The following is a 20,667-nucleotide window of genomic DNA, read 5'->3' as shown; positions in this document are numbered from 1 at the left end:
TAGGCAGACAGGCAGGCAGGCAGGGTTGGTGGGGAACAGGCTCCTGATGCCGGGGCTTGATCCCAGGACCCTGGGATCATGACCTGAGCAGAAGGCAGAGGACTTAACCCACTGAGCCACCCACTGAGCCACCCAGGCACCCCTAAATCACATGTCTTTAAAAACAGTACAATTAAAAAATTTAGCAAGCACACAATGGACTCTTATCCATATATATATAACCTTAATAATTTTTACATTCCACTTTGAGCTTTTGGAAGAATTATATATAGGCCACAGAATAGAGTTAAGGATGCTGTTAGCATGTATGGTTCCCAATGGTTCTCCCAGTCATGATCATCTGTATACCACTTATTTGAAAAGAATATGGAATTTTAATTTTTCTAACACTCTTATTCTAAGAGGTACCAAAAAATAGAAGGTCATATGGACTGTCCAGTTTCTGATTATTCCATTAGTTCCATTAAATACAATATAAATAAAAATATAACATATAAAATGTATTATGTATATAATTATTTAAAGGTATGTATGTATGAATTAATGTATGCATATAGTATATTTGGACACATACAATATATAGCTGAAACCTCAAAGGCTTAGGATCTATCTGTACTCTCCATCTCAGGGCTGGTCTATAACCAGGAGCATAAAATAACCAGAAACTGGAGAGCCAATGCCATTGAATTTTTGACATCCCCCAGGAGTAAAAGTATTGGGAATATTAAAATAGAATATATTTTACTGTAACTGTGTATAAATAACACATATTTTATATGTATATATAAGATACATATTATGTACACATACCATATATACACACACTCATTTTATGATATAGTTTATTTAAATTGCAAGCAGTGTCAAGTTTCAGTGACTTGGAAATAAATGTAAATAACTGTATTTGGCCTAATACAAATACACTGATACTTACAGCATATCTTCATGTTCTGTTATTTCATTTTCAAGATATGAATTTAAAATATTGGGGGGGAGTAAGTTAAGATAAAGCTACAGTGCAACCAAATATCAAGAATTCTTTTTTAAAAATCCGGTGTTACATTTATAAAACATTACCCCTCAAATTTGAGTGGAAGAATTTTATATAGTTTTGTATTCTCAAAATACTTTCAAAGGGACCAACCAGCAAAAACTGCTAGACTGTTTCGGTTCTAACCTATTTTAGGTGTAACTCCATATTCACATCCCACGTACATATTTCTAATATTAATTGGGGTGTGATTCATAGTTGTCTTTTTCTTAGACAAGTGCAGGGACTTTAGAAAGTTATCATTACTCAACATTTTTATGCAACACCTTAATATTTGCATGAATAGTCCATACCTATATTCTCATTTTTATATTCTGCATTATTTTTACAAGTAAAGTTGCTATGATATAAAAAATCATATTTATTTTTTAAATAAAACGTACACCCCCCAAAAGCCTTCATTTGTCAGTGGATCATTTTTCTTCATTCTTTTTCATTCTAAGCATCTGAGGAAATCCTCCGGGAATTATTTTGTCTCAATGTTTTGTTATAACAAGACATTAAAATTATTCTTTTTCTTCTTAGGATTTTATTAATTGGAGAGAGCACAAAAGGGGGAGGGGCAGAGGGAGAGGGAGAAGCAGGCCCCTCCCCCCATAGCTGAATCACACAGCATGTAGCCTCTTCAAATTGGCTCCTGGCACTTAGTCATACGCATTTAAGTTTCCTCCATGTCTTTTCATGGCTTGAGAGCTCATTTCTTCTTAGCGCTGAATAGAATTCCCTTGTCTGGATGGACCACAGTTTATTTCTCCATTGATTTCTCCATTCACCCACTGAAGGACATCTGAGTGCAAATTTTGTGTGTGCATAAATTCTCAACTCCTTTGGGTAAATACCAGAGAACGTGCTTTCAGGATTGTGTGGGAAGAGCAGGTGTAGTTTTCTAAGAATTGGCCAAACTCCTTCGAAGGTAGAAGGCACGTTTCCAGTCTGCATTCCCACCAGCAGGAAGCCACAGCTCATTTCCCTCTGCCTGCTTGTGCTCTGTCTCTCTGTCTCTCTCTCTCTCTCTCTGTCAATTAAATAAATAAATAAAGTGTTAAAAAGAAGAAAGAATATGGCACACGAGATCACGACGCATGAATCAGACAGATCATGTATAAAGCTCCTTCAGTGGTCCTGTGTTGGGATATATGTCCTTTAGGACAATGACCATGTTTTCTTTGCACGGCCTCTTTCCCCGAGGACACACTCTATGAGAGCTGACCTCCTTCTTCCATCTTCACCCCCTGCCCCCCAAAGACACATTTATTTTCATTTTTTCCTTCTAGGCTGGTACTGCATCTCAGGAAAAAAGGACAGGAAAACAACAAGTGAAAACCGAGGTTTGGGGATAGCTTGTCCCAGGACAAGCAGGTGCAGTGGCCTTTCTTTCCCAGAGCATGTGCTCTCCTCTCGAACTGCTGAAGTTCCAAAAAGGGGAGTTTTGCAACATCGCTGACTGATTTTAGGGAGAGGGGACCAGTCCGGTCCATGTGTCAGGTGGGGCTGGAGACCAGGGGAGGGAGGCGGGAGGTGAGTGTGATGAGGTCACTGTTGCAAAGGCCTCTTCAGGAGGTGGCTGCGGGGAGTTCACTCCTTTGGGATTGCCAGGCCTCTGTGTAGTATTTGGAGGACAGCTGAGTTCCCATACGTTAAGGTCACGGTAGATTCCACAGTGTCACGGATCCCACAGAGGCGGACCCACCGCTTGTATTTCAGTGTCCTGCTGTGCTTTGCTGATCACTGGGCTCAAGCTGAATGTAAATCTCATGGCTGCTGCCCAAAGTCAAAGCCAGTGACTTGTGTACCTACAGATGGAGCTGGTCGGAGAATCGGCCACTGGAGAGGGCTGCTGAGTGAGAGACACTTTGGCTTTCAAAGCTATCCACCTCGTCTCCGCATTAAGGTCCGCTGCTTGTTCACATGTCCCCAGATAAGCTGCAGGGAACACAAGGAGTTGGGACTGCTCCACGAGACACAGGGACCAGTTGGCTTACCCAGGATTGATGCCTCGAAACGGGCATTTCAGCATCACAGACTATATCTGGGGACATTCCGGCATTCCTGGAAGCCTTACGGTGGCTCCCACTGTCGACATTCCCATTCTGTAGCTTCTGCAATGAAAGTAACCAGTGTCTGTCTCCTCACAGAACAATAGTGACCCTTAGGAGCATTCTAGAAACCAGGCAGACTGTTCTTAGGCTGTCCCAGGGCTTGGGGGAAGGTGCACCACTGACAGGAAAAGACCAGGGATGTTAGATGTCCCATGAAGAACTGAGTCGGTTATACATGACTTCCAACCATCCCATAGCAAACTGAAGGTGAAAAACCTATTAATCAATCCTAGAACCTGACTCCTTTCACAAAGAAGCACGAGGTCTTTGCACGTGTGCATGTGTGTAGCTCAATAGGCACTGAAATTTCCAAGAATGCATCATTTTATAAATGAAGTTGTATTTTTCCTTTTCACATGTCCCCCAAGAATTACTATTTTCAAAAAAAAAAAAAAAAAAGTCACATCACTGAGAGTGAGTCCCTTGGTATTTGATCATCTGTGTTGATCTACAAGGTCCTTGTTTTCTTCAGGATGATTCTATCCACAGGTTCTGTGATGCCTGGTGCTGTGTGTGTGTCAACTTGACCAGGCTGTGTGTTACCCAGATATTTGGTCAAACATCAATGTGGGTGTTTCTGTGAGGGGGGTTTTCGAATGAGAGTAAAACATGGAAATTGTTAGGCTTGATTTGTAAAGCAGATTGTTCTCCCTAATGTGGGTGCGCCTCGTTCAATCAGTTGAAATCAGGAATGGAATGCAAAGGCTGCCCTTCCCCTGCGTAAGAATTCCTGGTGTCTGGCTGCTTTGGAACTGGGATACTGGCTTTTTCCTGCCTTTGGACTCAGACTGAGACATGGGCCCTGCCTGGGTCTCAAAGCTGCTGGTGACCTTGGGACTGGAACTTTGCCATTGGCTCCCCTGGGTCCCCAGTGCGCCGACTTGGCTTGCATATCTCGAGCCTTGGTGGCCTCCATAATCGCATGAACCGGTTCCTTATAAGAAATCTTTTCACACCTATATGCACATCCATCCTGTTGGTTTTATTTCTCACTAACCCAAGTACAAATACCCAGCTTCTAATTTATGTTTTTTGGTTTGGGGCCCACACATTAGTATGTTGAAAGTATCTCTTTTATTGTTAAAATAACTGTCTCTTATTTTGTTTTTATATAACGCTTATGGCGTTTCATGATTTTGGAAAATTATGCATGCATTTAGGTATTCTTACCAAAGAGTTTAACTTCAGCCTAGGGAAGGGGCCATTAAAAATACTAGATATAAGAGGGGAGCCTTGGGGATGACAGCTATGGAAACCACTGCTTTTCATAAATGAACCCCAGGAATGTAACCTGTTTATTTAGCTGCACAAGCACAGATGTCACAGCGATGTCCAGAAACACAGTCACAAACCCCTCTGCCACTCTCACCAGTGGCAGCAGCCCTGTGCCTGCTGTCTTCCCCAAATTAACATCCTTGAGATTCCAGTGTCCTCTTATAGCTTTTCATAATTTCTCCATCAAAAGACTTGCTTATTTTTTATGTAAATGCAGACCTTTGGCTGAGGGTCTGATTTTATTCTTCCTTCTATCAATGGGAACTCTAGTGCACCTGCAGGGGGCGGGGCCTTTGTCCTTTTAGTCTCACTGACCCCAGCAATACTTACATGTGTGTTCAACTCTGTAGGAGTTGAAAGAAACTTTTTATCCTCATTCAAGTCTGGATAAAAATGTCCTTGTGCGTTTTGTGAATTGGTTTTGTTTTGTTTTTTAAGATTTTATTTATTTATTTGACAGAGAGAGATCACAAGTAGGCAGAGAGGCAGGCAGAGAGAGAGAGAGGAGAAAGCAGGCTCCCTGCCGAGCAGAGAGCCCGATGTGGGACTCGATCCCAGGACCCTGAGATCATGACCCGAGCCGAAGGCAGCGGCTTAACCCACTGAGCCACCCAGGCGCCCCTGGTTTTGTTTTTTAATACCACACATCTGCTTTACTCTTGAAACCTCCCAAGAGGCTGATTTAGTGACAGTGCCAGAAAAGGCAAGCCTCTGAAATCAAAGTTGAAAGGTATCAGAAAATGGATAAACTAGTGATCTGTAGAAAAAATACACATTGGAGATTGTTTGGACTGTTATGGATAACGAGATGCAGGCATCTCCCACATCTAGGAACCTAAAATGTAACACAGTAAGCTGTGGTCAAATGAACTTAATGTGCCCGAAACAATGTCCTAATTAAAGGATGACAAACTGCACAGAATCTAGAAAGGAGTGGAAAAAGAGTTAAGCTTTGTCAGTACATTTTGTCCAACCTCTGTGGAAGGGAGTTTTCAATGAAAAAAACACGAATTTCTCTAAGCTGGACAAAGGCCAGTTTCAGGTCACATAACTTGGGGAAAAAAAAAAATCTCTCCTTTAGGATAGGACTCTCACATCTATTTTAATATTCCATCTGTTCTTTTGTGTTCTAAGCATTGTTCTTTAGGGGAAAAAATGACAAACAATATTATCAGAGGCAAATCATGTGAATTATCAAAGCAGCAGCTGTTCCAGTATAAAGTAGTAAAGTGACATCCAGGTCTGGCTGAGCTCAAGTCCATTTCCCAAGACGTATCAGCAATGACACAAATTAATCAAGATACCTTGAACAACAGAGGGTTGGATGCCTGGATCACCAAGGCAGAAATAACCAATACAATCTAGCTTTGAGTTCTTTTTTTTATTTTTCTCTCTTTTTAGGAAATTTAGGTTTCTAAATACTGGACTGTAATGGACCTGCTATGTGAACCTTTCACAGAAGGGCCACAAATTCCCTCTGCTTCCTCCTGTCCATTCTGCAGGGTTCAGCCCCACCTGCCCCATAGTCTTCTAGATATCAGTCCCGCTGACAACTGCAAGTCATTCAAAGCACACCTGTCTAGTGCTCGCTTCGGCAGCACATATACAAAGCACACCTGTCTATACCTATACCTCTTTCTGTACCTGTATGTGTATCTGTAATGTCCACTAATGGATTAATGGACAGGATCAAAGGCTTCTGTGCTCTGAAAAGTAGTGATTAAAAGAACCCAATATATGGTGAATTTACCATCATCAACTACCTTGATGTGATGATGGAAGGAGAGAAGATACATTAATTTAAAAAGTGTAATTTCTTTTCTAACAGAATTGAGGGAGGGATATACACACATACACTGACATGAATACACGAAATACACACACGCACACATGTACCTCCTTATGCACAGTCCGGCCAGAAAGCTGCCACAAAGATTTTGAAAACCTGAGTAGACAAAGTTTACAAGAGCTGGAGGAACTGGGTTAATTGTAACCCAAATCTTGAGTATTCTAAATTCATGGGCCTTTTTAGTGAACTGTCAGCCTTCCTTTTCTCCCATTCTCTAAAAGAAAGTAATTCTATCTGCAGAAACACCGTAAGGTTTGGAATTCTCCTTTATAGAATTACCTTTATGACAAAGCAGATGATGCTTGGAACTTGTTTTTATGCAAGGATACTTTGCCTAGGATAGTTTTCAGCACCGTACTCAACATATAAAGAGAACATATGTAACATACATCTTACCTATAAAACAAATTATATCAAACACTCACGATGGAACGTCTAGCACTAAATCTAGAAAGCTGGCCACAATTTGTGTTTACTTCTGTTCTTGTCTACATCCTCTTGCTGTGACTGTCACTGCCGCGTTCACTACCTGATTTTTAAAAACTAATTCATGAAACTCTTAAAAAGATTTTTGAATCATACACTTGCATGTACTTCTCTATATGCTTAAATAATAATTTATTTTTGAGCTTTTTAAAGTGGTATCATATATGAACCTTCTGAGATCCGGGTTTCTGAAATTCAACCAAATATTACTGTGTATTTACTCATTTCCCGCCCTCACTGGACTCCTATTGGGTGACTGTATCTCACTAAATTTGTTGATTCTTTTGGCGGTGCATATGGTTGCTTCCTCTATTTTGCTATTAAGAATAGAACTGCTCCATTCTCCTGTGTCTCCTGTTCTAAGCGATCGGAATAGTCTCGTGCCAACACCTGGGCTCCGTTATTGGATAAAGGATATTATCAAAAAACTTCAGCAAATACAATTCAGGGTTTCCACCACCACCACCACCACCACCACCACCCCATTCCTAGCAAAGACCAAAGTATTTTTAAAAGTGCCATTCCCCAGGGCTTACACTGGAAGGAGGGATTTTGACCTCCGGAATCCGGGACAAAGGCACAGGGCTTCCGCGGCCCTTTTACGTTTTTTTAAACCTCTTCCAACAGCCACACGGAATGCAAGTGACAGAACGAAGATACGGAGTGGATTCTTACCCGGAGGGTAGGAATCGGAGCCCAGTCCTTCCCAGGAGAGGAATTTCACTCAGAGAAACGAGGGAGTCGTGGCCGGGCTGCGTGCAAGGACCCGGTCAGGCCACACTGGCAGTCGCGGGGACTGGGTGCGGGGGGGGGGGGGGGGGGGGGGGGAGGCGACTTCAAACTGCCCGCGCGGGGTCCGCAATGGCGCTCACACCAACGAGCAGTCGGATTGCTCAATCGGGAACTTGCTTCCATTATTTTCTGTTGCCTTTCTCAGTGTATGTCAAATACACGCTCCAGGGAGCAGAGCCAGCAGCACCCCCAAAATAACTTAAGTGAATAAAGACAATTTGTGCGTCTTTTAGCGGGTGCCCGTTGCTCCCTCAGCAAGGTACACCTGAGAATTAAGGACAGAGCGCTCGAGGCCTTATTAATAAAAGTTTGCCAGGTGGAAATTTTCAAAGGTGACCAGGTGTTGCTTTGGAGACCAAGAATATTTTATTTTACCCGAATTGTCTGATAATGACCGTATCCTTCCTGATCAAAATCCATTTAAATAGGTCTCCGGTTCTACTTCAGTTCCCCATACATCCTACTAACTTATCGAGAGGTGAAAACATGGAATTCAGTTTCTTTGCAGCAAATAAACAACACAGGATGAATGAGTGCCAGGTCCCTTTAGAACACTGAGTGGCTCTGAAAAGAGCCTTTGGGGTGTGTGCCGAGCCTTACCGATTGCTCTTGCAGCCGGCGGGCTCACTTGGCGCTGGTGTACTTGGTGACGGCCTTGGTGCCCTCGGACACGGCGTGCTTGGCCAGCTCCCCGGGCAGCAGCAGGCGCACGGCCGTCTGGATCTCCCTGGACGTGATGGTCGAGCGCTTGTTGTAGTGCGCCAGGCGGGACGCCTCGCCCGCGATGCGCTCGAAGATGTCGTTGACGAACGAGTTCATGATGCCCATGGCCTTGGACGAGATGCCGGTGTCGGGGTGCACCTGCTTCAGCACCTTGTACACGTACACCGAGTAGCTCTCCTTGCGGCTGCGTTTGCGCTTCTTGCCGTCCTTCTTCTGCGCCTTGGTCACCGCCTTCTTGGAGCCCTTCTTCGGGGCCGGAGCGGACTTGGCTGGCTCGGGCATGGCCGAAAGTAACTGTTGAAGGACTAGAAAATAACAGGAAGAATGAGTATGAGGCTGTGCGTGTCCTCCTTATCCACGGCTTCTTAAACAAAGGAGGCAGTGAGTCAAATCCTGTATCTAATTGGCGAATTCGGCAAACGTCACGAATTGATTTTGTTCAATCAAAAGAAGTGTATTTGAAAACCAGGATTCCATTGGTTTAAGTGAAACTCTAATTTCAGCCAATGGCACGGCTTTATTTTTCTGCCCAATAGAGACTATAAGTAGGGTAGCTCCGGCTGAGTCAACTCTGACCCTACTGAGATTTGTGTTTTTCGTCTTCGTTATGTCTGGACGCGGGAAGCAGGGCGGCAAGGCGCGCGCCAAGGCCAAGACGCGCTCGTCGCGGGCGGGTCTGCAGTTCCCGGTGGGCCGCGTGCACCGCCTGCTCCGCAAGGGCAACTACTCGGAGCGGGTCGGGGCCGGCGCGCCCGTGTACCTGGCGGCCGTGCTCGAGTACCTGACGGCCGAGATCCTGGAGCTGGCGGGCAACGCGGCGCGCGACAACAAGAAGACGCGCATCATCCCGCGCCACCTGCAGCTGGCCATCCGCAACGACGAGGAGCTCAACAAGCTGCTGGGCCGCGTCACCATCGCGCAGGGCGGCGTGCTGCCCAACATCCAGGCCGTGCTGCTGCCCAAGAAGACTGAGAGCCACCATAAGGCCAAGGGCAAATAGAAGACTGGCCGAGTGCACAGCTCAAATCTCCTGTACAAACCAAAAGGCTCTTTTCAGAGCCACTCTCTTAATCAACAAAAGGAGCTGTGCCTTTAAGTCACATTGTTGGCATAGCAAAGTATTAAATACTGACAAATCCTGTAAAGCAAAGAAAATCTTGCCTGAGGTATTTATAAGTCTCGTTTGGCCCAAGAGACAACCTTGCTCTAATGAGCCCATGTGAGCAAAACTGGGGTATCCCGATTCCTCTGCAGGATCAAAGGTCCATCTGGAGCACAAGCTTGTCCTGTTATGGCAGGGACAGTCAGGGATCTAGTAGGACCTGAGGCCACACACGGGGTAAGATCCTTATCTGCGTGGCCTCCCTGGGATACCACAGAGGAAAAAACCCCAGGGGGCTGGGTCCTGAATACCAGAGGAGAAACAACCCAAGGGGGCTGGGCTGGGGAGCATAGTCTTGCTGGAAGTTTGCCCCGGGGCCAATCAGACAAAGACCTGAAGAAATCCTAAACAGTCCCGGCTAAAACTGCGCAAAAACTGAAACTGCATAAAAGAAAATCTCATCTCGTTGCTGGGGGTGGAAAGGGGACATTCTTGGATACCCCTCTCCCTGTGAAGAGCTTATCTCTCCTCTTAACCCTTTGTCTGCTGCCCCTCACTCTGTGTCTGGTCTCCCTCTTTATTCCTCCGAGCGGCAGGACCGACGACCCTGGGCACCAGAAAGCTGCAATAAGAAAAAATCCTGAAACATTTTCTTGGGGACTCCGGGATCTCTGGTCGTCATCGAGGCGTCTAACCGTGAGTAGTGGACAGCCAGTGTCTCTGTTACAGTCAACAAGATGGGCCTCATCATCTCCGAGTGAATGGCACTGCTGCGGCCCTCAAATCTCGGGTGATAGGTTCCCACAGATCCGTCCTCTAAGAGAAGGAATGCGAAAACCCCAGGAGGGTCCCCCCAGACATACCCTTGCCAGCGGCCTCCAAGGGATGGCACCCGCAGTCGCCTGCTGCAGGGAGGAGCAGCGTCTACCTCTGCCCTCCCCGCCAGGGTCCTGCTCCTTCACCCGTTGCCCGGTCAAGTGGACAGAGCACTTAGGCACGTGGCGTCCTCCGGGATCTGGCCCAGAACTTGTTAGGAATAGCCCCTCAGCTCCCCTCATCTTATAACCCCTTACTGGGGTTCCGCACGCAGTGTTCTACCTGTGACCCTCCAGCCACAGAGCATGTTTCTCGTTTTTGTGTGAAGGTCACTATACCCCACACCTTGTGGATCGGGCTTGCCTGACGGGGTGAGGGACACCCTCCAGGACCCACCCGCGCCATTTGGTTCCACTTGGCGAGGTGCCCGCCCCTCTGCTCAGCTGTGACCGTCCTAGGATGGACCCCCGTCCGGCTGAACACATGTGTGTAGGTAGTGTCGAGAAGGACAAGGGAACGGACTCCTACCTCGGCCGTGTCCCCCGTCCCCGCGGCCCATCCTGTGCCTCCAGAAATTGGCCTTTGTGAGCCTTTTACAACAGGTCTGTCAAACAGCGATTTTATTCTGCCCATCACGCCGGCGTCCACTGGGCCCGGAAAAGTCTGGCACATCCACCCGCCACTAAAGGGGCCTTACTGGGTCATGGCCCGTCCCCTGGCTGGGAAATGCAGAGACAGTAAAAGTCAGGACAAGCAGGGTGGCTCCCGAGAGGTAGGATCAAGCCCGGTTAGAGTGACTAACTAGCGCCTCACAGAAGGGACAGCAGTCCTGGCTCTGAGTCGCAAAGACACCCAGGACACTGGGTCAGGATGAAGGCCTCCTGGTCAACTATGAGGAATGAGGTTAGGGGAGCCATTGCCCCCCTTCCCGTGGACGGGGGTCTCAGTCCCCTGACCGGAGCTGGTGCTCCTCGGAGGCGCTTCCTGAGTAATTGGAATGGTTTGACCCGCAAACCCCTAAAGAAAAGGCAAATTCTTTTCTTTGGTTCCACGGTATGGCCACAACACAGACTGGAGGAGGAGACATAGCGGCCTGAGGGACACGTCAGTTATAAGACCCTGTTGCAACGGGACTGGTTTTGCAAACGTGAGGGATATGGGGAGAAGTACCCAATGTGCAGGGTTTCTGGGCCTTAAGGGAAAATAAGGGCCTGTGTCAGCCTCCTGCCTGCTCTCTCTCACGGCTGGACACGGGGCGGGGCGGGGGGGGGGTTAGAGAGCAGTGGGGGAGGGGGTGGTGAGGAACACAGGGACCCCACACCCACACCAAAGACAGACAGGCAAATGGTGTCCACAGAGGATTTCCAGCCCCAGCCCCATCTTCCCTGGGGTCTCCGTCCCTTTCCTGTCCGGCTCTCCCAGATCCCCTGCTGCGCTCAGGGCTCTATGTCTTGCAACAATATACAGGACCCAGAGGAGGACCAAGGGCAGCTGCCGCTATGGCTGGGGTACAGGTGTCCATGTCACTGCAAGACCAGAGATTAAGGGGACCTTGGGAAGCTTTCCAAAAACCCTATACAGAAGCCTCCCAAAATCTTACTTGTGATTGAATTAACCGGGAAGGAGGAAATGCTCCTGTTAAATCAATCACTCTCTGAGGCGGACAAATGCGGAGTCCTAGGCACCTCGGAGAGAATGGGGACAAACAGCTGAGTAATTCCCAGGCACCGCTGGGCCCATGGGGTACTTCCAGTTCTCAACTGGGGCCCAAGATCCCAACTGGGACCCTAACGATCCCCTCAGAAACTGATACCTGGGTCACTTCCAGGCCTACGTCCTGGTGGGATTAAAAAGTTTCGAGTCCTGAATCTTGCCAGGCTACCCACCCCCACCCAGACTCCAGTGGAAAACACAACAGCCTCCTAGAGAGGAGGGAGGCTCTCATGAAACATACAGCTGTCTCTCCTGATTCTCCCAAGGCTGAGATCATGCCCAAGACAAAACTGTGATCCAGTCAGTCCCAGATATTCGGGAAAACCTGCAGAAGTTGACCACTGGCCCTGAGGGGGCCCTAGAAGAGCTCTTCGGAGCTGCTAACTGGGTCTTTTACAACCAGGGCCAAGAGGAGAGTGAGGAACAAGAGAAGAGGCTGGGAAAGAATTTGTAGGGTCCACTTGTGGCCTTATAAGCCATTACCCATCAGCCCCCACCCTTACCCCAAGGCTCCGGTACCAGATGCCTCGTCTGTGGCCGCCCAGAGCACTGGCAGCCGGGATGCCCTCAAAGGAGACACCCAAAATAAAAGCCCCCAAGTCCTGTCCTGCTTGTGCAGGACCCTGGAAATCCGAATGCCCTCAAGGACCTCCATCTTCGAGGGCTCCGATGAGAGCTCAGCACCCCCAACGGGGTATGATGGGGCCCGGAGCTCTTCACAGGGGCGTCCCTGGGGCAGCTTGCCTTTGGGACCCAGAGCCTCGGGTAACTCACGAGACAGAGGGAAAGCCAGTCCGTTTCCTTCCACCTTCCCTGTTCTCCTCCCCACCCCGGCGCCCACCGCCCAGCCTCTGTGCCGTTGTTCAGAGCATTGCTGGACAGCCCAGAATCAGTTTTTTTTTCCTCTCCCCCTGGGATGCATCTGGGGCGATCTAATTTTCTCTCATTCCTTGTTAATGCCTGACAGCCCCACACCCCCCTTAGATAGAGATATTATGGGCCAATTTGTGAATACTCATGTTGATGGCCCCTGGACAGACGGGCAGTCGCCTCCCCTTATTAGAGGCTCATACTAATCCCCAGGTCTGGGCAACTCAGCAGTGGGTTGGGCCTTACCTGCAGTGCCCATTCACAAACACTTTAAAGATCCCACAACTTGCCCCTGTCAGAACAAGTACCCTCTAAAACCAGAAGCAAAGAAGGGCCTAAAAAATCCCATAAATAATCTAAAGAAGCGGGGGGGGGGGGTCTTAAAAGAATGCAACAGCCCACGAAACACCCCAGTTTTGGGGATACAAAAACTAACGGGGAGTGGAGATTGGTACAAGATCTTGAATTATTAATGAGGCCGTGGTCCCAAGTTGTCCTGTCATCCCCAACCTTTGCACACTGCTGCCACCGATACCCCCTGGCACAAGCTCCTTTACAGTCCTAGGCTTACAAGAGGCCTTCTTTCGCAAGCCACTCCATCCAGACTCTGTTTCTGTTTGCAGTCGAGGAGCCCACAAATCCGACCGCCTAGTTCACACGGACAGTTCTACCTCGAGGGTTCTGAGACAGTCCCCACTTATTTGGACAGGCCCTGTCCTGAAATTGTGCAGAATTTTCAGCTGTGAGAATTTTCAGGTGTGAGAATTTTCACAGTGTGGACCATCTCCTGCTATAAGCCCCCTCTGAGCCAAGTATACAAACTGGCACCCAAAAGTTTCTACATTTTCAGAGTATGGGGGGAATAGAAGGTCTGCCAGCCTAAGGCTCGATTATGTGAGACATGTGTCCAATATCTAGGTCTGGTTCTTTCAGAGGAAGATAGGATACAGCCCCATTGCCTTGTAACATCTCCTCAAAACCCTTAACTGGTTGAGAGATTTTTCAGGCTTCACTGTGTACGTCGCTTATGGACACTGGGGTATGGGAAATCATGTGTCCTCTTTGTCAATTGATCAAAGGACAGGACATGCTGGAAACCTGCTCATTAATACTGAACCCAGACTCAGAAAGGGCTTCTAAAGACCTCATCAAGGAACGTCTGGGTGGCTCAGTCCGTTAAGCATCTGCCTTTGGCTCAGGTCCATTCCAGGCATCAAGCCCCGCTCTGGGCTCCCCACTCAGCAAGGGGCCAGCTTCTCCTCTGCCTGTCGCGCCCCCTACTTGTGTTCTCTCTGTCTCTGTCAAATAAATAAATAAAATCTTTTAAAAAGTAAAAAGCTCAGTGCCCCAGCTTTAAGCCTCCCTACAGGGAGGTCTTACAACTTAGATGTGACCAAGAAGAAGGGAGTGATCTTGGGTATCCTAACCTAGGCCCGGGAGCCCACTCCATAGCCAGTGGGATCTTTAAGCAAAGACCTTGACCTGGTGGCCTGTGGGCTGCCAGCGTCCTTTAGGGCCGTGGCCACCTCAGCACCTTTAATCCCCGAAGCTACGAATTAACTCTGGGATGGGATCTTACTGCACACACCCCTCCCGCATAACTGTCAAGGCCTCCTCTCCACGGAAAGTGACTGCAGGCTCACGGAGAGCCGCCTTTCACCGCACCCAGCGCTCTTGCTGGAAGGTCCAGTCGTGCAAATAAAAACTCGCTCCACTTTAAACCCTGACCCCTTCCTTCCAGAAGAGGGTACAGAGCCAGTGCACGGCCGTCAACACATCCTAGCTCAAACCTGTGCTATTGGGAGAACCTAAAGGGGACCCCCAACAGAGAATTTGGAGGGGACCCTATTCACAAAGGAAGCCCATTTGCTGAGCAAGGCACCCGAAAGGCTGGGTGTGCTGTGGTCACTTTACCACATCACCCGAAACGAGAAAAAGCGATCCCGTGCTGTCTGGATCGAGCCCCCCCTCCAACCACAGCCCTCACTCAGCCGGGCGATGGAACTCAGTAGAAAACAAAAGTGGCAATGTCTTTACTGACTCCAAACACGCCTTCCTGCCTTTGCATGCCCGCGGCACAAGGTGGAAGGAGAGAAAGTGTCTAACTGCCTCAGGTTCCCCCACTAAATATCACCCAGAAATCACCCGCCCCTACAGGCCATACCCTACCCCCGAGAGGTGGGAGAAAGTGACACCAGAGAGGAACAGGTGAGGTGCTGGAAGGGAACTGCCTGGCAGATGCAGCGAAATCTGCCGCCAAGTCTTCGGCTGCCCCTGTGGTTGCCTCCCTAATCTAGCTGGCTCCAAACCCAGGGGAAAACTTGCTCCCACACAGAGAAAAAACAATGGGCATCAGAAGGAGGCAATAACCCTCACCCTCCAGGCCGACTCCGGGGTAAGAATGTAGGCTCAGCCCTGGGCAGCGAACCAAGAGAAGGTTGGGAAAAGCCTACATCAAACCCTCCATCTGGGATGGGATAAAACCTTGCAGATGACCCACATGCTTTCTACAGGAAAAATCCTGGACAAAACCTTTAAGTACCTTTTAAAGACTTGTGAAGTCTGCCACAGGAAACACATAACCCGTACTCTCATCCCCAAATCCCCAGAGGCAGACAGTGAGTGGGGAAGACTGGCGATTAGCGAATGGATTTCACAGGTATGCCTGAGGCACAAGGGTCCCAAAGCCTCCGGGTTTGGGTAGATAACCATCCCATGCTGGGCAGAGGCCTTCCCCTACAGAACCAGAAGGCCTCAGGGGGGGTAAAGGCACTAATTAAGTAAAACCATCCCTTGGCTGGGACTCCCCTGGTCTGTACTCCTCATTGCCTTACTCCGGATTAGAAATGTCCCTGTGGAAACGGGCTGGAGCCCCTTCCAGGTCTTGTATGGGAGTCCCATCTGTGTAAATGACCTGCTGGTGCACAAGGGAGGCTTTGACAAAATCATGTCATCCCTCTGGCAAGGTCTCCATGAGCTCCTTGGACGCTTCCTAACCCTCAGCTCCAAGACAACCAACCTTTCCCGGTCATCCCAGGGACCAAGTGCTTGTTAAAGATCTTTCCTCTTTATCTTTGTCTCTAGAGCCTGTCTAAGAGGGCGCACACGCAGTCGTCTTAGCCTCCCCAACGGCTGTCAAGGAACCCAAGGTCAAGGCCTGGATCCACTATTCTAGGGTCAAGCCCTGGTTTCCAGTGGAAGAAGATACCACTGCGAGCAAGGAAGGGCTTAAACGCATCTTTAAAAAACAGAAAAGCCAACGACACCAAGCTAAGTACTTCAACCCCCGATCAAAGATGCCCTTGAATGCATTTGTTCTCTTTCTCCTTCTTTCTCTTCCCAAACTTCTACATTGCCACTCATCTGCAGGGACCCAAGCATGGGTTCAACCCAGTACCACGCCCTTCAATTTGACTGATTGTCCGGTATGTGGGAAAGACTCAGTAGGGACCGCTGTGCCCGCCCCTATTGAGGTCTGGCTGCGGGCTAATTACTCTGTCACTCCTTTTGTCTCCTATATTAATTCATTCCCCAATCAAAATATCGAGCAACTATTTTTTAAAGCTTGGAAGAAGGACATGGAAACCAAAGTAGCCAGTGTCCCCTGGTCTGACAACACCCCAGACCTTGCTTGGCTAGCTCGGCTCCGGATCAGTACCTCAACAATATTCCCTATTTGCTGCGAAAACACCTACACTCCGAACTCGGGGATTTTTGTAGGAAACCTTTCCACGTCCCAGTGCAACTTCACCTTCCGGATCCCTTCAAGCGTCGCAGAGGAGCCCTGGAATAGCTCCCTTTTCAACTCGCTCAGCGCCTACAAAGACCCTGATCAGCCGCACCTCTTTTTCCGGGCCCAGGATCCCCTAAAGGAAAAGACATCTTTTTGGACCCCCGCTAACAACTCCTGCTCAGCAGGGTGGTCCCCGGAGTCCTGCAATTCCTCTACACTAGGGTTGGCCAGAGGTTTGCTCCTCTCGTCCCAAGAATTCTTCCTGAAAATCTATCCTTCCAGCTCACTTGCCGTCACGGCGGGCGAGCGGCTCCGGTTCGATGCTTCCCTGATATGGAGGAAGTTGTCAGGCGCGGCCTTGACCTCCCCGCCGAAGCTTCTCTTTAAGTATGGGTTCCACCTAAGCCTCCGAGCAGAGGACGGTCTGTTCTTCTACTGTGGGAGAAGGGCGCGCGCGTTCTTACCTGCGCAGTGGACAGGGCGCTGTTCACTCGTCTACCTAGCTCCGCTTGGGCCCCAGGCCCCCGGGGCCGGCCACATGCCGCAGGTCGGAAACCAGTCCGAGCCTTGGATATAGAGACCCGAGGACTCCCTCTGTTTGGAGGGTGTGGCCCTCCAGAATCCCCGGGCCCTGGACCTTGGGACCTCCTGTCCTCCCATGCTCCCAGGCAGGGGACACCTGCAGCCTCCTCCAGGAAGCCGCTTTTATATTAACAACAAGGTCAGGGGGTGCCTCGTTCAGATTTGTCAGGTAGCCTGGTGGCCCAAATAGAGGACCCCTCCTTCTGGTGGACCTCCCTTTGGGTCCAGCAGAGACACTGACTATGGCCATTAATGACCCCAGAATTCGTCCTCTTCCTCCTGCTTCCCTTCTGACCTTGCATTCTAAATGCCCTTGTCCAACTTGTTTCTTCTCCTTTAGAGTCCATCAGGACAGCATTGGTCCTGTCTAGGCAGCCACAGATGGCGATCCTGCCTACTGTAGGGGCCTCAGGACAGACCTCTGAACCCATCGGCGCCCCTCCCCAGCAAGAAGTAGCCACAGATCGGTCATCGCCCCTGCTCCAGATGGCAGTTTGGAGTTACCTGTTCGGGAGGGGCGGGGGGTGGGAATATGTCAGGGACGGATCGGAGACAGAGAAGCAAAGAGCCATACAGTAGGATCAGAGGCTGCAGGGATAGGATCAGTTTTGCCCCTGGTCGGCGGGCCTCACGGGTATTCTTGGACCTGAAGTCTCTGGGGACCCAGTCAGTCATGATGCTGTCCCCTTCCCTCCCTTCATCATACCCTTCTCATCACCAAGTCACTAGCCAGAGAGGGTCTTCTGTTCCTCTCCACCCCTGTACATAGCAGCCAATGTTCACTTATTACTCATGGATGTCTTAATGAAAATCAGCTTCTTTGGCATTCCTAGTCTGCTGGAATAAATTTATTTTCACAGCCTCTTGAAATCTTTATATGTCCTACAGTTAAATCTGAATTGCAGTAACGCGCCAAGACAGCGTAAGTGACCACAGCAATCACAGACAGGAGGTATGTGCTCTGTAGACTCAGTATATTATATAAAGTATCTCCATTATTTATTTTTTGAAAGAAACATGCATGGGGAAGAGGTAGAGGGAGACAGAGAATCCCAAACAGGCTGCAGTTCAGCATGGAGTCTGATGTAGGTATTGAACTCACTACCCGGAGATGACCTGAGCTGAAATTATGAGTCAGACGCTTAACAGACTGAGCCACCCAGGTGCCCCTGCATTAGCTCTTAAAATAGCTTTATGAGTTAAGTATTGTTATTATATTATTCCCACTCTTGATGAGCAAAGGTTTAGAAGACATAAGCAAGTGTCCAAAAGCCAATTGGTAGAAGAGATGCAACTTAAAATCAAATTTTTCTAACTCGAGTTTCAGCTCTTAAGCACTTTCTAAAACAATTGAATAATGGGTGACATTAGTTACAGTTTACAAAACTATGTTAGTTTCAAGAATTTTGGAGTATGATTCTGTATTTGTTTTCTTTTAAAATAAACTTCAATGTATGCAAAAAATAATTCCATATTAAATACCTTATGAAAACCAAAATTTAAAAAAAATAAAAAAATAGAATGTTTAGTCATTAAAAATTAAAAGGCTTAAAAGCAACTAAAAGCACATTTCTGAATTTAAGTACTTGATTTTTGTAGGGCTTTCATTGTATTTTAATTAATTTATTGTTAATGCAATCATGATCAGAAGCTCAAAGAGATTTATTTTTCAAAACTGCTACAGTGATTCTAAACGTACACACACACATAAAAGGAGTGTGAAACTAGATCAGAAACTTTTGAAAAGAAATAATGGAACCCACAGTGCCAAATTATGACCTGAAGGCAACTACAATTTAAAATTTTGATGTAGTAAACAGAACAGTGTAGGGGAGGAAAAATAATTTCCCCTCTACCCTTCTAGGTGCTATGAACTTCCCCTTATAATAAAAGACAGATTAAGGAGGAAAACAAAGAGCAGTTTAATGACATGGACCCCTCGTGTGTACTTGGGAGATGCTCTGAAGAACTGAGCGGAGCTCCCCGAAGAGGCCCCAGCCACCCCAGGAAAGACCCCCTTCGGCTAACAGATGTTGGTGTGGGAAGGGAGTGCCCAGGAAGCCAGCCTGGGGTTGGCGGGAAAAAGATGGGAAACAAGGTTGTGATGCCGAATTAGGCTGGGGCTTTCCCAAGGACAGGAATGTCTGGTGATTTAGTCGTCCTTCTCTTCCTGCTGCAGAGAGGGCGACACTTAGAGGTTGAGGTCTCCTTCATAAATGCTAAAATGTCCCGTTAGGAAGATTTTAGAGATTCTCCCGTGTCGGTGTTTCTTAAAAATCATCTGCTCGCATATAGTCCTTAGCCAAAGAGGCGCGTTTGGTTGGGGGGTGAGGGGACGTCTTCTGCTGCCCTCCATACCGAAGAGGCCTATTTTGAGACGGTATGTCCTGAACCCCTACACTCCTGTTTCGGGGTGACATCTTAGGGTTCCCTTCCCAGCCAACAATCATTCCTCTTCTCAATGAGAGAAGGCAGTACTTTGTTGTAAACTGAAGCCCCTAGTAACGTTTTCGTGGGGGAGATTCCTGCAGACACCAGTACAAACCGGCTCAGGAGAAGGCAGACCTTCCACGCGACCTTGCTCCCTCCCTCACACAGTCCTCGGAGCTCCGCCCAGAGGGGGGAGGAGCTGGGGTGGGGGCGGGGCCTTGGGGCCCGCCCGCGCTGTCAGTCCTCAACTAGGTCCGACTTCTGCTTATAATTAGCGCTGACGGATGAGAAGGGCTATCGCTGTGTGGAACTCGCAGAGAGTTTGTTCCGACATGTCTGGTCGCGGCAAGGGTGGGAAGGGCCTGGGCAAGGGAGGCGCCAAGCGCCACCGCAAGGTGCTGCGCGACAACATCCAGGGCATCACCAAGCCCGCCATCCGGCGGCTGGCCCGGCGCGGCGGCGTCAAGCGCATCTCCGGCCTCATCTACGAGGAGACCCGCGGGGTGCTCAAGGTGTTCCTGGAGAACGTGATCCGCGACGCCGTCACCTACACGGAGCACGCCAAGCGCAAGACGGTCACGGCCATGGACGTGGTCTACGCGCTCAAGCGCCAGGGCCGCACCCTCTACGGCTTCGGGGGCTGAGCCTCCTGCTAATCCTCCCATCCAAAAAAGCAAAAGGCCCTTTTCAGGGCTTCCCCCTCTTTCACGAGAGGAGCTGAAACTCTGACTAGTGGAGCTCACTGGGCTTTGCGGCCCTGTTGCTCTGCGGGTCATGTCGCCATTCCCCGGCCTGGTTGCTAGTCCTGCCAATCAAGCTTGTAGCCAGGAACCTTGCCCCAGGTTGGTTTGGTGTCCCCAAGTTACTGCAGCACTTGCTCAAAGATGGTCCTGTGAGAGGTTGGGGGCGTGTTGCGTTGGGCACAGTTTACTTCAGAAGAGTTTGCTGTTTTATGGACACAAAAGAATCCTTCTACCCCAGTAATATCCTTGCCAGAAATGTCCTAATGGAGAGTTCTTTTAGGAGAGCTGGAAAAATGGTCAGAAAAAGGCAATTTCTAAGTTTGACTATAATTGACCTCCGCTCCTAAATGGGACCCGGCTTGGCAACTCAGGAGGTCACTATTAGCCTGGAGGGACAATTAGT

At 48.7% G+C, this 20,667-nt stretch overlaps 3 protein-coding genes across 5 annotated transcripts; 2 read left to right on the top strand and 1 right to left on the bottom strand.

Moving 5' to 3' along the window:
- Positions 1-2,012: 2,012 nt before the first annotated feature.
- On the bottom strand, positions 2,013-8,636 carry LOC116587652 (histone H2B type 1-K). The gene is made up of 2 exons (XM_032338279.1): positions 8,153-8,636; positions 2,013-2,062 (listed from the first exon to the last, which is right to left on the bottom strand). Exon 1 carries the CDS (start codon positions 8,555-8,557, stop codon positions 8,177-8,179), a length of 381 nt encoding a protein of 126 aa, XP_032194170.1. The 5' UTR covers positions 8,558-8,636; the 3' UTR covers positions 2,013-2,062; positions 8,153-8,176.
- A 188-nt stretch (positions 8,637-8,824) lies between these two features.
- LOC116587622 (histone H2A type 1-H-like) lies at positions 8,825-17,961 on the top strand. Of its 3 annotated transcripts, none has more exons than XM_032338249.1 (3): positions 8,825-9,271; positions 9,974-10,073; positions 15,861-17,961. In XM_032338249.1, the coding sequence occupies exons 1-3, from the start codon at positions 8,883-8,885 to the stop codon at positions 15,894-15,896; spliced, it is 525 nt and encodes a 174-aa protein (XP_032194140.1). In that variant the 5' UTR covers positions 8,825-8,882; the 3' UTR covers positions 15,897-17,961. The 3 variants fall into 3 exon arrangements, 2 of the variants coding, with proteins under 2 accessions (XP_032194140.1, XP_032194141.1); XM_032338250.1 differs by lacking the exon at positions 15,861-17,961 and adding an exon at positions 9,530-9,614 and having other exon boundaries at positions 8,828-9,267; positions 9,974-10,008; XR_004284542.1 differs by lacking the exon at positions 15,861-17,961 and having other exon boundaries at positions 8,830-9,441; positions 9,974-10,008.
- Positions 17,962-19,812: 1,851 nt separating this feature from the next.
- On the top strand, positions 19,813-20,209 carry LOC116587663 (histone H4). The gene has a single exon (XM_032338292.1). The coding sequence runs from the start codon at positions 19,854-19,856 to the stop codon at positions 20,163-20,165; it is 312 nt and encodes a 103-aa protein (XP_032194183.1). The 5' UTR covers positions 19,813-19,853; the 3' UTR covers positions 20,166-20,209.
- Positions 20,210-20,667: the final 458 nt, after the last annotated feature.

The sequence above is a fragment of the Mustela erminea genome, chromosome 4, assembly GCF_009829155.1.
Source record: "Mustela erminea isolate mMusErm1 chromosome 4, mMusErm1.Pri, whole genome shotgun sequence".
In the NCBI taxonomy this organism is placed as follows: domain Eukaryota; kingdom Metazoa; phylum Chordata; class Mammalia; order Carnivora; family Mustelidae; genus Mustela; species Mustela erminea.
Note: the sequence above shows the minus strand (reverse complement) of the source record. Positions and strands in the feature narration are given on the sequence as shown.